Below are 15574 nucleotides of genomic sequence, written 5' to 3'. Positions count from 1 at the left end.
GGTTACTATCCTGGGGAGCGGCTGGACCTTGCTAGCAGTGTAATTAACCAAAGAGCATTAAGCAACTCCCCCCCCCCCCAGTTATTGTGTCCACAGAAAGGATGCTGGAGAATTAGCCCCCCTCGTCTCGGGTGGACCCCGGCTCCCATGTGGAAGACTTAGCCGCAGACCGGGCAGAGATCACGAGCTGGGGATAGCGCCAGTCACCTTGCTCCTGCCCAGCCGCCGGGGGATCAGTAACTCCCCTGCACCCGCTGGTGAAGTTTAAACTTCCAGCCGTGTTAACGTCCCGCCGGGCAGACCCCCGTCCTTAGCCCTCAGCCTCGCAGTGCAAGCAGAGCCCAGCCGGAGCCCCAGATTGCCCCGTGAGCTGGGGGGTATGGGGCAGGGAGGAAGCCGCGCTGGAACCATTGCCCGGAGCAGCGCTGCAGCCGGGGACCACAGCCCCCGGGAGAAGCGGGGATTTCAGCTGACTGCCCCGGTGTCAGCGAGCGCTGCGTGCGGGGGCTGGGTGGGACAGCCGGTCTAGGCCAGCTCTCGCTTCTCCCCACTTACTTTTCACACCATTCTCCGCCTTGCCTTTCTCTGCAACAGCTGCAGGCTGTTTCCTGACACCTCAATCCCTGCTGCAGGATCTTCCTGGCGGCGGTTCTGCTCCCCTGGCTCCCTTAGGGGCCTTCCGCCCTAAACTCCAGCATGACTCGTGAAAACACCCCCTTCAGCCCCCATTTCCTTTCGAACAGGGATTCCCCACCCCCGCCCATGTAACCCCCAAATCCTCCCTTCTCTTTCGCCCCAAGCCGCTGAAATGAATGTTATTTGCAGATTGAGTGTTGCAACATTCCTACCAGTGCCAGAATACAGCTCATAAAACACAATTTCACACAAAGATGGAGCCAATCAAGTGAAATAAGCCGGTATTTTTTTCTCTGTTGGCACACTAGATCCTGGACAGCAGGGCTGCTATTTACTGTAAGTAATGTAATTAGCCCTTTTGGATGGAAATCAATTTTTTTTGTTGTTTTTGGTTTTGTTTTGTGTTTTTTTTAAATAGGAAAGTAATTGCTATAAAACGATACGGCAGACACAAAAGGGTCAGGGATTCTCCCTTAAAAATGGGTAGGTCCTCTCACAAATCGCAGTTTCCTGAAAAGCAGTCAACGCCTGGAAAAAAACGGGGGTGGGGATGTTTAGAGGGGTAGGTGTTCCTTGGAGAAAACAAGTCAATTAGCACAACAAGCCACAAGAAAGAGGTAAACAAGGCGATTCAGTCTGGGGCTGCGGGTGTTGTTTGCAGTGGAATTTCGAAACTTTAAAAGTATTTATTTATGTATTGCCGTGCTGCCCAAACCAGGCCAGAAAATGAAAAAGTTGCAGCCCCCCAAGAAAAAACAGTTGGGGAGAAAAAAAAATACACAATCCAGGATTGCACAGCAAGTGTGGATAGATGAAGCTTTAGGAAAGGAATTCAGAAGCAACGGCTTTGGTGCCTAATTATAAAGATTGTAATGGAAGAGAAAAGGGCTAATTGCTGAAAGGAAAAGGACGAACTCCACTCTCCACAGAGAAGAGATTTAAACCGTTTGCAGAAAGTGTGTGTGGATACGTGCACACACCGATTCGAGAGATTACGTGTGTGCGCGCCTATGTATACAGTGTGTGTCGTATTGTAGATTACAGAGCTATTTTGGAAATGATTAAAAATCTATTCTAAACAGATGGATGATACAAATATCCCCGTTATCGTTGTAAATCTAGTGAATTCGTCTTTGCCTAACTTGTTCCTTTATCCCCTTCCAAATATTCCCGTAGCAGTGGTAACAAGCCATGACCTAACTCACTGGCTTCCCCGTGTCTTCGGGTTTATGAGAACGATCAAGATTGCCCCTCAAGGCCCTATTTTCCAGAGCGGAAGTTGCTTGCGTTTGGAATAGATATGTGCTCAAAATGTGCCCGGACTCAGCGTGGAGGGGACCCTACTCCGGTGTGTGTTTGTTTCTCTCCTCAGCCGGGACCGCTCGACCCCTGTCCTATGTGTGGCTGTTTCCTGCCCGACTGACTGAAGCTGAGACCGAGCAAACTCATCGCCTGTGCCCGGAGCCTAGAGAGGAGTGATTTGGCGCCAGCGCACCTCTGGGACCGCACTGAAAATAAAGGCTAGTCTCCATGCCCAGAAACAAGTACAATGAGCTGCAGGTTTCCCTCCACCAGGTCACTCATCCGAAAGTGGCTTCTTCTTGCCCTCTCTCCTTGCCAGCCAGCCCCAGCGGAAGCGGGGTTTAAAATACCAGCTCCCGGGCGCTTTCAGGCAAAGTGCTCTTGAAAAGTTGAAGCGCTCTCTCCCCTTTTCTTCCCCATTTTGTCTGCTAATGGCTTTTTGCTGGGTTCAATGGAAAACGTGCAGGTGCAGGGGGAAAGCTTCCGAGCCAGCCAGGGCGTTTGAGAGAGAGAGAGACCAAGCGAAAAAAATATATATATATTTCATTTGTTACATTTCTATCACTATGTTAGCTCAATGGCGCTATTAGGAATAATTGGGCAGATCCCATAACAAAACTCAGAAGTGACTAAACCCCTTACAATTGGGCGCACTTAATTAATTAGAGCCCTTTCTTTCTGCTCCATCAGCTAGGGTGAAGGATACACTGGCTGCTGCGGCTGCTCCAGCAAAGAAGGCCAGGGATTTCTTAAGCCTTTTCTCGTTAACATCCTAATGTTGGCAGACCACTCCTGACCTAGAGCGATACTAAAAGTTTGTTGCTAGCATCAAACGTGATTTCTTCATTTCCAAAAGGCCCGTAGTAGACCAAGGTAAATCTGTTTCAATATTCTTAAGATTTCATTTCTCTTTGTACATTGTAACTCTGCCGCTCTCAGGCAGGTTGGTGGGCGACGGACAGCTGGCTCCCGGTGGAGTTTTACTGATTTGGTTGGGTGGGAGAGAGAATTCATCATTTAAAACCAATCCGATAGGAAATTTCACATCCAATCGAAGATTCTCCTCTGGGAATCGATTTATCCCAGTGCCCCACTGATTCTGAATTTGGTTTCTCATTTCACACGGCCTTTCTCCCCCTCCCCCTTCTCTCTGTCAATGACATTTTAGGAAGAATAAAATGGTGCTGAGTAATATCTAGGCTATGTTCATATCGTGCTATGCGATTTTAGATTTTCCCTTACAAAGACAGAGACAGGGTGCGGCTTGGACTCCCTGATTAAAGGGGTGAGATGGATTCTCTTGTTTTTGAGATCATCCCAGCAGGTACAATGTTCCCTGTCTCTGTATCGCGACACTGAACGCTTTGCAGTGGTCACAAAACGCGCCTCCGCTTCAGTGCTTCCATGGACCCTTCCCTGCGACAGTTAACGCCACTTCCAGCTTTGCAATTAGCATGCGCCCGGGGCAGATTTCGTGCATGCGAATGCGATCATTTGGATCCGTTTTGCTATCGAGACCGTATTCTTTTTGCCACGGGCTACTGCCTCAAGCCTGTTAAAGCGTGAACGGATCTTGTGTCTAGTTCTGAGGATTTAGGACAAGGTCTACATACAAATTAATAACTGACAAATAATAATTAGAAGAAGGGGGAGGGTATTCAAGCAGGCGGGCTCTTTAAGCAGAGGAGGTTTTGCCTTAGTCTACCTGAAATCAAGCGTTTGCTTGTTTGGGGAGAATGGCACCCTGGCAATGCCAGAGGGTGTGTCGGGCTCGCTGCTTAATGCTACTCTGGCGAGCCGGATCAAGGGTCGGACAGCTGACCACAGACAGAAAACCGAGCAAGCTGCGCCCCGCCTCTTTCACGTGCCCGAACTTTTCCTGCAATTTCCAATGTAATTAACTCCGGAAAATTAAATAAATTAACAAACAAGCAACCCCCCGAAGCAGCAGCACCATTGATCCTGGTGCCTTCGAGTGCGGTGGCTCCAATGAAATCTATTTTCCTGCCCTGGAAGGTAGTGATGGGATAAATGCTTTTAACGATCAATTTAATCACCCCACAAAAGCCGCGGCTAATACAAGCACAAAGGAGGAAAACCTGAACGTAGTTACATCCCTTCTGCAGTGGCCTCAGACGTCGCGGCTTTCAGCAGTTAAATGCATTGCATTTTGAGGAAACGATATTGTCGTGTAAATATCCGCTTCGATGTCAGAAATAGCCTCTCTGCCAGCATTGCCTTTTTTCTATCGGGTGAAGTCTGCTCGGATTCCCATAAATATTCTGCGGGCAACTTTCGAATGATCCAGAAATGGAGAAAGCTGGTGCATTACAATCTCAGAGAGCCACAAAATCAGCTTCTCTTCCCCAGGCTGGCGGTACGGTGCTCTTGGTCTTTGAGTAACACAAACACGGATTATCTTTATCTATAGAACAATTGGAGGAAAAAACCCGGCCAGAGCAAAGTGCTTGTATCTCCCGGTAACCTGGAAATGTGCATGTATTAATGGGCTTGAGGAGAGGGTATTTTAATTACAAACAATGCGGCACCGTCATGCCAAACACATAGCCAAATGGGGAGTAACCACGAACACATAATCACACATCCAAAAGAAAGAGGCAGAGCAAGATTATAGTCTAGCACCGAACTGTGTTGAGCAGCTCAGAACTGTTAGCTTGTTAATTGTTTTCTATGAACCTTGTATTTGCACCCTGGTTGTAATCAGAACAAGGACGCAAGAAGCTTCCCAGGGAGCTGGTCATATTTTAGTGTATTTGGTAAAGAAGCTTTCCAAAAAAACAAAAACTAACCAACCAACCAAACAAAAAAACAACCAAAACCACTTCCCCCCTCCCAACCTCTCTTTTATTAAGAAGAATGGCTCAATCTTCGAAGGCTGCTATTTCTAGATTAAAACACACTCACATGCACCAAATGTCGCTTGCGAATACACCTGGGGAAAAGACCATTCGGTGGGGCTCACAAAAAAAAAAAAAAAAAAAAAGGCAAGCAAATGACATCGGTGAGGTCTAAACAGCTGTATTCTTAGCAAAGACTCAGGCAGGATCTTACCTTAAGACCTTAGCAGCTTCCTCCAAAACTGGTCCCTTCCTAATGACTGAGGAATGGGGTTTTGGAAGGAGAGGAGACGTAGTGATCTAGCCAGTAGATGGAGGTTGTTCCTTGTTCCTAGCAGAGAATCCCTGTGTTAATTAAAATCAACAAGCTGCTTGGTGGAAAGATATTTTTCCTCTCCCTGCCCCACGCCACAGCTTCCACCACAGAATTGACGTGAATTTCTAACCTCTGACCTCTTACCAACAGACACTTTATACCTGCCCTTTACTTTTGTGTTTACTCTTCAAAATATTTTTAAACAAAATAAATAAACAAAAAAGCGTGAGAAAAAAGAAAGCCCACCTCCCCAAGGTAGCTGGTTTGCGGGGTTTTCCTGGCACAGCTTTCTCAGTCATCTCTCCTGATATAGCGCTCCCTCCTCAGTAATCAGGGGAGGTGCTAATGGGGAACGGGTTGTAAATAAAACTAGTAAAGCAAATAACATATTAGGGTTTGTTTTTTAAAAAGCAGCAAGGACTGGAGGGCTGTTCAAATATTGCACTATTTCCCCATCATGTCATCATTTCGCTCTTTGCCTAGTCACAGCTGAGCAGCAGCTCCTCTGTGCTGGGGCCACCTCTGTACTTTTTAAAAAAAACCATCCCGAACCAGTCCCGGAATGTATCAACCCTTCCCACTTTCATAAATAGAACCCCTCTCAAATGGAGTCTCTAAACAGCAGACTTCAGCCTGATGTGATGTGATATGATGTACGGATGTATGGAATAACCTCGCATTGCCAAACCTGATGAAATTGGGAGTTGTCATACAATACAATGCAGCCAAGCCTCGGATAATTGTAAAACTGAATCTAATTTAACCCATTAGAATAAAATCAGATGCCAAGAAGAATTGGAATCATTGCTTCTTAGGTGAGGGCCTGGATGACAACTGATCCACTGACTCAAAACAATAGAAAAATATGGATCTGAGAGTCATTTTTAAGAGTCATTCTCCTTACAGGGCCATGCAAAAACCCAGCACCGCCAGGAGCCCAAGGCTTTCAACCATGCACTTAGGGGAGAGCAGTACACCCGTCTTTCTCACCAATTGTTTACAGAATGGTTTTCCTGGAGATGGGTTTCCTGTAAGAATCCTAACGGCGGGGGCAGTTGGTTCTGGGTCAGGAATACTAGATAATTCCCCCCACCCTTCCGCCTGTGACAAGTTTCAATTCATCTCTCCTAAGCAACGTGGTCATTTAGTGTTTGTAGCCAGCGTGATTCTTTATTCCAAACAGCAAAGAATGCTAATGATCTTACAAAGTCAAAAATAACGCTTTTGTGGTACAATCATCGACAAAAATCTGTAAGTGTCTGAAAGCAATTAATCCATCACGTGCAAGGAAGGTGCAGCGCCAGGAATGGGCTAGGGCTGATCATGCACTCTTTGGCAGTTCAGCAAGTTTCCCCTAGTTTGCCTAGACTCTGGCAGTTGTGGTAGTTGTCAACAAACAGCTGCTGGTGTGAACCGAGTTCATGCTGCAGACAAAATAATAGCATCGTGTCACTGAAGTGTTCCTCTCCACGGCACGACTTTCAGCATGTTCTTTAAAGGGGGATCTCGTCAGTAATCCCACGGTTGGTGAAGGCTCCGCTTCTGGTGTATTTAATATCTCTCTCTCCGGTCCTTACAAATAGCTAGATGGCTTATATAATAATGCAGGAAAATGCCATGCTGAACGCTTGAAATCAGAGTTTCAGGGGTCTCATTCGGGGAAGGCTTGTTAATTTCAGTTCCCATAGTATTTTAACCTGGACCTGCAGTAAATACCGCGATCTCGTGTTACAGCAACTCATCTGAAGTGACTGATTGAGCAGGTGTCAAGGAGGGAAAGTAATTAAAGTGCTATAATACTAAAAGCGTCGCAATCTTTTTGTAGGATGGGTATTTTGTGGGTGGGTGATAAAAAATAAATACAGGAAGTTTGACTTATTGACATTAAGGAGCTGCAGGTTTATTTTATTTTCATAATATGCATGGAGGTGACACGTTTTTAAAAAGTTGTTAATCGAATCCACTTACAACCAGGGAGCTTAAAGCCAGCGCTGCCAACTGCAAGAACAATCCTTAATAGTGAAGAGCTTTAATCACAGCATCGGCATCTCTGTATCTGCTTTGAAATTGGCCATGTGCACGAATAAATAGATAAAGGTATATTTAAGTGGGCTTGTTCTATTTTGAAGCTTCTTGGGACACTGCACCTTCTGTATCTTTTCTTTTCTGTTTACTTTGAAGGAGCCTTTTTCTTGCCCCATGACAATACATATTAATGCATTGCTGTTATTGCCAGGCTGTGTCTGCATTCGCTACTTTGGCAGAAGCATTATTCCTCTCACAAAATAGAAAGGGGGCAAAGAGAGATTCCATTCTAAAGTGAGCTCCAGCAGTTTATATGGCCAGATGTATTGTCCTTTCCATACGCAAAACGCACCCAAAGGAGCCTTCGATGCATTTTCCCTATCTAACAATTTCGTTTAGAAAATATCATATATATATATATATATATCTTCTTCCAATTACCGACGCCCTAATGGGAGCAGGAGACGAGGAATATGCAAGGCTTATAATAAGCTACCTGCTGCGTCATGCCTAAATAATGTCATGCTTTATTTCATTGATATTATTGCGGAGATGACATAACTAGACCTTACATTGGAAATTCTCCTGCTGATAAGATAACGAAAGCCGATGGATCCCCCTATGTTGACACAAGGGGAACCAGTTGCTTATGGGTCCTTAAATTATAGTAACTAGCATTTGATTCCCCGAGCCACAAAAGTGATGAGATTCTACCTTTGGATACTTTCAAATGCAGCAGATCAGTTCATTTGGGATTTTTACGCCTCCATTTCCCTGCAATAAAAATCTCCCTCTATGTATTTGCATGCATATATGGGGCTATCTAAACACCCCTAATAATCCTAAACGTTAAGTTACTATTTGCTAGAACGGTGATTCCAAGGACTTTCAGCTATTTGCACACATTCTGTTTTATGTGGCTTCGGTCTATTTACTTGCCAGACGTGAATGTTCATTTAGATCCAATTACCAAAACTAGGCAAATGGAATTTAGCTCCGAACTGCTGCTCTCCCATCTTAATGCATAAGGAATGATATTAATACGCAAACGAAGTCCATTTGGATGTTTAATGTTACCAGAAGGCTGCGCTGACGTTCAAACGATCTAACTCTTAGCATCTGGGAGGCTGCACAGGGAGCTTTCTAGGATGGGTTTCAAGACATTTCCTTCAACCAAAGCTGAAGTGGACCAAACTGGGACACCAAACAACTGATAATAGTTTCCAGTCTAAGTAGACTCGGGTGCTCCACAATCCACAACTGGGGAGTGGAAGGGAAATCTTTCGGTTTATTACAACAGCTAAGGGTAACCATATCTTCTCCCCCTCCTGTCCTTTTTCTAAGATGTAAGGTCCATCTTGGAGTTCTCAGATGACATCATGATAGCTAAATGCCCAATCACTGCCTACAAATAACCCAGCTCGCACATCATATCTGAGGGGAGGTAGGTAGGAAGGGAGCCACCTCGACCTTAAAGATATTTGTCAGGTACCTAGTGGGGGTTTGTTTGTTGGAAACATACAGTGATCAATGGAAACCTTAATCAGGCATATCTGGGGGCTATTTACTTCTAATGAGAAAGAGACAAAAAAAATTGCAACAGTCAAGATACCAACAACGTTCATGGGAAATAGAACAGGACTTTAAAATAAAATAAAGCTGAGATGTCTTAGTGAGGTGTCTTCTATCATACAACAGTTAAGTACCTCCTGGGTGCTCATGAATATTTGTAGGATATTTTACATTTCATTTTATGTTTGCAAACATAGTTCTCTCCTCTTTTCAAAGGCACTTGCTAATTTGGACACCAAACAGACTGATGTTCAATCAAACACTCAGAAGTTAAATTATTCAGAAACTCAAACGCATCTGTGGGACCCTCACTGCCCCTCCTTTCAGTTCCAGAGACTTTACCTTGGAATGAGTCTGTCAGGAAGCCTTCTTTGATTTTTACCTCAAGGTGATGGCAACAACCACCCCTTTCCACAGGGGTGGAAAGATCGATGTTTGGTTCTGTGTGTGCTTTGCCACCCTTAACGATGCTACCGTGTTTCATTGAATGGCAGATGGACTTGGTAATGACACATTTGTCTTCGTTCTCCTTGGACCAGAGTGGCGGAGGAATTGATGGAGGTGAAACCTTGATGCTGTGGTTCGATCTAGGTTGAATGCCACTCTCGGTGTCAGTGGTACTTCAGTTCAGACTAATTTTTTTAATGGCCTATCTAATGATCTTCCAATGTCAGCACGATGTGATAAAATAGCACAGGCCGTGCTCCAAACAGACTTCTCTAAAGACTGGTTTCGATTCACACAATATAACGCAATACAAATATATGGTCTTTTAAATTCTTACTGCTAGAATAAAACCGTTTTGCAATGGGATTACACTTCTTGGGCATTCTTGTAGGTTACACATAGCATCCAGTGATGTAAATAATAAAAAAAATCATTGAAACTCCTCGATTTATTACCAAAATCAACAACATCTCTTGAAGTGATTTACGGTGTATACAGTAGCAGTGTTAAGTAAAGCGATGGTAATCTGAGTACTACCTGCACCCCTATTCTTGATTTTACTGCGAAATTAACTGTGGTCTCAGTTTGTAACGTGTGATTTATAACGCTAAGGAAAGGGAAAGGAGTATCACTAACAACGTAGCATCTGAAACACCCAGGCACACACGGTTTAGCTTGTTTTTTATTACAATTGAAATGTATTCAAATAACCCAGCATCAATAACAGGAATGCCAATATTCATGCAGTCGAAGCCACAAAGACTTGATCCTGGCTTAGGTTTCTGCAGTCTTCATGGTAGATGGCATATGCACTGATTGTCAAGTAAAAAAAAATGAATTGAACCGCTTCTTTTTGGATGGGTCTTTTACGTTAGCTTGATCATATGGACACTGCAGAAGAAATCAAACAAGTCATTACTGCATTACTTAGCAATCAGTAAGAAAAAGCTCAACCCTGCTACGGTTAAAGAAGAATTGTTAATTATATTATATAAATCATTTGATCTATTGTGCCCTCTAAACTAACAGGAAACTAATGGCAACCCCAAGCAAATGGTCCTAATTAGTGCCCAAGAACCATTTCTTAAATATGTCCTTCCAACTCGAAGAATTTGACTGACCAAAGCAATCTCTTCCCCCCACCCTTAAATTTCTTTAGTTCGTGCATTATTGCAAAACGTTCTGCATAACAGAGCTCCTAGCAAAGCAAAGGGGCAGACAGGACAATAACATTCTAGCCTTTCAGTGTTGTCTGTAGTAAGTGTAAACATTTCCTGATCAATTTACACTTGTTTTCAAACGTCTTACCAATTGACTCTCTCTTTATAAATGTACTTAATGAGTTTTAATCAAAGAGTGAGTCTTTCGCATCATTACTCATGTATTTCACACGGCAATAGTGGTATAAGAAAACTTTTTCAACTAAGAAGCCAAAAAGGAACTAGAAGTGAGCAGTGCACATTTGAACTGTAAATTACCCCGTTGTTTCCCCCCTTTCCCCTTTTTTCGTGCGCTGTTCTTTAAACCATGTTCTAATAACTAAATTTACAAAGGGGAAATATACGTTACCCACCTGGGGCGTCAAACACTACTCGCCTGAGTAAAGTGAAATTGATCAACATATTATTAAGGGCCTGATCTTGTCAGCCATTGAAAGCTACGGGATTTTTGCTATTTATGTCAATGGAAGCGGGATTGTGCGGTGTGTGCAAAATACAAAACATCGCCTTCTCACACTGCACAACTTCGATTTCTAAATGGTATTCGGAAAATACCAACACTAAGTCCTATTATTTTAAAAATCACACAATATTCCACCATAGCCTACATCTTTTGATACTTTCTCAGTCAGACTGGAAAACAGACCCTTCAACATAATTCTAGAAAACTAAACTACACTTGTGGCAAAATGTCTCGGTTATGTTATCTCATTTCTTTAAGAGGAGAAAGTTTGCTCGGAATAGACTTTCTGATATGCTGGTTCTTTTCACAGGCATCTTGCACTTGACAACGAGAACATAACTTATATAAAACAACAGTCTATTAAATAACTCCCGTGAAATTCTCCTAGCACTTCAAGGAGATAATGTTAACTTGAAATGTTGCAACATTCTATTTTAACGTTAAGAAAATCCCTCAGTGACCTTTCCTGGACTTATTGTCCTTGGCTAGTCTAAATTTCACAGTGAAACATGCCAGATAGCTTGCTATTCCTAATGCCAGCATTTAAAATATTTTTCAAAGTTATTTTAATGCTGCAAAGCAAGGATTTCATACTCACATGTCTGCATGCAGAACCACAGCATTTACCTCTCTGCAAGTGGGCAATTTTGGTGAACACTAAATAGCCAGTAACTGGATCCACATAGTTTTGCAGGCCAGCCTTAAAAAGAACCACCCAAAACAGAGTCAACCTCAATTCTATATATTCTTCATCTCTTTGTGATTTCAAACTGGAAGTGCTTTGACATTATCTCCCTAAAATCCAACTGCTTAACTGAAACCAGTTCATGATTAAATGCATTAATACCACTGTTATAATCTGACCCTTATATTCTGTAACTCAGACAGAACTGACAAATAAAGAGATTTGAGGAAGTAATAGAACATCAACAGTGCATATTTTAACATAGCCACAGATCAGCCTTTGCCATTCATTTCCTTAGAGATATCTTATATATTCTCTACATTATTCTAAGCTTTTTAGGAGAAAATGGACTTTCACTCCCAGGTTGCAGATCCATTTACACTTCGAATTATGAGAAAGTGTAAATGTATGATGCTGTATTTATGCTTCCAGAAAAGGGTCTAATCAAAGAAGCAGCTGCTCCTGGAGACAGAATGTGACATTTACGCTCTTCCTGTTCACTTTGGACATTATACACTTTTGGACTTTTTATGCCACATTCTTTCCCCTTTCTAAATGCTCTTGAGTTTTGATTACATTGTAAATGATTTTTAAAAATGGTTATAGAATGTTGACACCTTCTGCTGCTTTCAAGTGCTGCTTGATCAAAAGCAACTTTCATCACGCCAGCTTTGACGCTAAAAAGTATAACTGCAATTTGCAAACACGGTGCAGTATTTTATACTGGAGGGAATGTAAATACTTGTCTGGCATCCGCCTCTGCTGCTGGACAAGGCTGTGTGGTAGCAAGATATCACCTTTTAATATTTAGGTCACTTTTTGATTGTCATTTCCAGCAAGTGACCTTTGCAACAATGCTTATAGCGAGTGGAAATGTTAAGATGCCAGGGTTTTGGATCGTGTCTTTGCCGGTATGGACATAGCTTTAAAATGTTCGACACCAAATACGTCACGCCTACGTTTCGGAGAGCAAAGATAACGCTCCCCGAGTTAAGCTGGAGCTGCACATTTCAAAAGTGGTACGCGAACCAACTCCTTTGCTTCCCTGTTCTGTTGTGCCTGTGCATCCGTAAAGGGACACGTTCCCTGGTGTTTGCCTGCAGCCCCTGAAATAGCGGACGGACTAAGACAAAGAAGCCCAAAGGTATTTTTAAAATTGGGCCAGAAAGCCTGCTAAACATCAGCCATCACTAATGGCGGCAAAGGCAGAGAACCAGCCGCCTGCGACAGGGAAGGCAGGTGGGAGATCTAGCCGGGGGACAGTTCCATGCCCACGTTGAGGTCATTTACTGTAACCATGCTGACTGCCTACAACTGCCATTTGACCCTCCGGCGGGCAGCTGCCTAGGAATGGGGGAATTCCTCAGTCCACTCCGGGGCTGGTTGGGAACCTCCCGCGGGGACCGATCTCGCTGGAGCCAACGGCAAAACTCCGCAACCGGAACAGAATCGGTCGGCCCAATGGCTGTCCAGGCCAACTCAGCGACTTCTCGCGGCGGAAGAGGGGCGCGCAGCACGAGGTGCTCGGAGATGCACATCCGTGTGAGGAGGGGGAAAGGGCCAAGCGTCGCCTTGCGGTGCGATCAGGGTGCGGTGTCTAGAGCAGGGGGAGAGGAGGTGGACGCCACTTACTGCTACAGACAGTATTTACTGCAGGTTCTCATGGGCCTTCCATGGTCTCATGTATGCTGTTCCTACCGCTAGTGATGAGCTCCGTGCACAATGACAGCAGGTTGCTTCCATCTCTCCAGAAAACAAAACAAAACAAGGCTGCCCCGCTTTCCTCCGCCCTCCGGTATGGGAGCTGAGGTACCAGCTCTGCAGCTCTCCGCGTGCAGAGGGGAGCGGAGCGGTTATTAATCATGTCAATGCCGGAGTTGGAGATGGAAGGAGAGAGTCACTTAACATGTCGGCACCCTCTCTGCCTGGAGGCTGTTATCGGGACATAGTTCCCTTCCTGCAAAACACACGTGCATTCCATAAAAACGAGAAATACAAGCGAGTTTGTCAGGCCCGAAGTTTGGGTAAATTACTGTAAATACATTTGGTGTTCAGGCTACCAGCACTGGGCAGTTTGCCGGGCGTCCAAGAGTTGCATTTACCACCACGTTGTTACTTTTGGACATATTTCTCCCTGACCTAATCAATAACTCAGGTCTAGTGCTGTAAGTCCCCAGTGTGCACGCAGCATGGCTCACTGAGGCTCTGCATGAGCTTTCAGGCTGGGGACTGCTGCCCCTCCCCGGAAAAAAGATTTCGCTTTTGCTGTCTTATTTGTTCTCTTGGTCCCAGGCCTTCCGTGACTTGCCCCAACCTTACAGAATGCTGGGACCGGGAGCGCGCTCGGAAGGCTTCTCTGGTTTCCTGTGGGGTTTTGTGACTTTATTCTCTCTACAGTTCCCGTTGCACCAGGCAGCGTCTTGTGAGCAAATGTCCATCTCTGCTCGCGCAGAGGCACGTGTCAATACTTCTGGACAGAGAAGTTCGGGCTAGAAAGGCCATCGCTATGAAATACCTCAAATGGACCCCCCCCCCAGGCCACAGCAAGCCCCTGCCCCGGGGAAGTTGAAAGGGCAAGACGATCAGTGATCGCTAATGTGGCACAAGTATTGCTGGGACACGGAGCTCCTGTCACTCTCTCGGTGGTGCACGTCCACTCCTTCCTTGTGACCGCAGCCAGCCCCGAGAGCAGCTCCCTGCGCTCATCCAACCGCCCCCCCTTTCCCCAGCACCCCCAGGCCACGCGCCAGTGCTCCGGCCGCGGTGTTGGGCCGACCCCGGCATGCCCCCAGCTCAGGCTGAGGGAGAGGCCCGGGGCAGCCAACCTGTTGCCAGCCTTTCCCTGCGCTTCCGTGGGGCTGGCTGCAGAGGCCCTGGCAAGGCGGCCAGTGGGCGCGGCACGGAGCAGCCCCGGGCCGCCCATTAGCCGCTGCAGCAGGGGAGCGGGTCCGCAGGGAGCCCTCGCCTGCAGCACGCCGCCTGTGTGGGGCGCCTCCAGCCCCGCGGGCCCGCCTGGGAGCAGCCCGGAGCGGTGAGGCGGCTGCACAAGCAGCGCCCCGCGGGCCCGAGCGGGAAGCGCTGGGGACTCACCGCGCAGGCCTCCCGGTGCAGCGCCACGATTCGCTTCTCCGCCGCCGTCAGCAGCTCCTCGCTGCCCGGCCGGCTCGGCTGCTGAGAGCGCTCCCCGCCGGCGCCGCCCGTGGCCCAGCGCACCCAGGGGCCGCGGCCGCTCCGGCTGCAAAGAAGGGCCCAGGGTGGGGAGCCGCTTGCAACGGGGCGCCATGGGCCCAGGGGCGGGACGCGGCTGCGGCCGGGAGCCCCGGCTCTGCTGCAGCCGCAGGAGAGCCCCAGCCAGCTGGAGGGCCCCATTCCTGGCGCTTCTCGCCGGGGCGCCACCCACTCCCGCCAGCAAGTCTGGGTCACAAGCCCTGAACAGCCCCAGGCTGGTCTCCCGTTGGGGCTCGTCCGCTTGGGGAGGCCGACAAGAAAAGAACCGAGGTCTGCTCCTGGTGCTGTCACCTGTCGCCCACCTCGGCTCTCCCCCTGTTTGTTCTTCAAAGAACACCCAAGGCAATGGCAGGACCGAGCGAGCTTTGGATCGGGCCTTTAGACTGTCTTAGCTGCTTGTACAGCCCCTAGCCCAGCCATGCCTCCAGCGCAAGGAAGGCCTGTGGAATTAGTGTCATATGCCTCAGGGAAGCACCTTTGTTCAGGACCTCATCATTAATTATGTCTTTGCCCCTGCAATTGTGTTAGAAATGACCCATTCTACGTGGACAAGGGGTTTACAGAAAATATTTAATTTTTGCATATTTCTGCTATGTAGACCAATAGTTTCCAGTACATCCCAGCCAAATCCTGCTGGTACGTGTATATGTGTTTGCAGGATCAGGCCTTAAAAGGAAAATACTAAATATGTCTGTTTTTTATTCTATATTCATTCACTTTTTAATAGCTGGGTTTCCTGCCTGGGCAAGGAAGTGAATATCCAGATCAAGACGCAGTAAGTAGGCAGGCAAATAGCCCACCTTAATCGATTGGTCTCGTTAA

General features: G+C 46.3%; 1 protein-coding gene across 1 annotated transcript; it reads right to left on the bottom strand.

Annotated features, from left to right (window-relative positions):
- Positions 1-9325: 9325 nt before the first annotated feature.
- C8H1orf53 (chromosome 8 C1orf53 homolog) lies at positions 9326-15072 on the bottom strand. Its single transcript, XM_073356751.2, has 3 exons — positions 14615-15072; positions 11438-11539; positions 9326-10047 (listed from the first exon to the last, which is right to left on the bottom strand). The coding sequence occupies exons 1-3, from the start codon at positions 14891-14893 to the stop codon at positions 9976-9978; spliced, it is 453 nt and encodes a 150-aa protein (XP_073212852.1). The 5' UTR covers positions 14894-15072; the 3' UTR covers positions 9326-9975.
- Positions 15073-15574: the final 502 nt, after the last annotated feature.

This window comes from Lepidochelys kempii, chromosome 8 (genome assembly GCF_965140285.1).
Source record: "Lepidochelys kempii isolate rLepKem1 chromosome 8, rLepKem1.hap1, whole genome shotgun sequence".
Lineage (NCBI taxonomy): Eukaryota > Metazoa > Chordata > Testudines > Cheloniidae > Lepidochelys > Lepidochelys kempii.
This window is presented reverse-complemented; position numbering and strand designations above follow the sequence as displayed.

Excerpts from the sequence above, each read along its gene's own strand:
- C8H1orf53 (XM_073356751.2), bottom strand. The coding sequence starts at position 14,893 with ATGGGGCCCTCCAGCTGGCTGGGGCTCTCCTGCGGCTGCAGCAGAGCC. Across the intron at positions 11,540-14,614 it reads TGCACCGGGAGGCCTGCGCG|GCTGGCCTGCAAAACTATGT; the intron begins GTGAGTCCCCAG and ends GTTCTTTTTAAG. Across the intron at positions 10,048-11,437 it reads GTGGTTCTGCATGCAGACAT|TGTCCATATGATCAAGCTAA; the intron begins GTGAGTATGAAA and ends TTTCTTCTGCAG.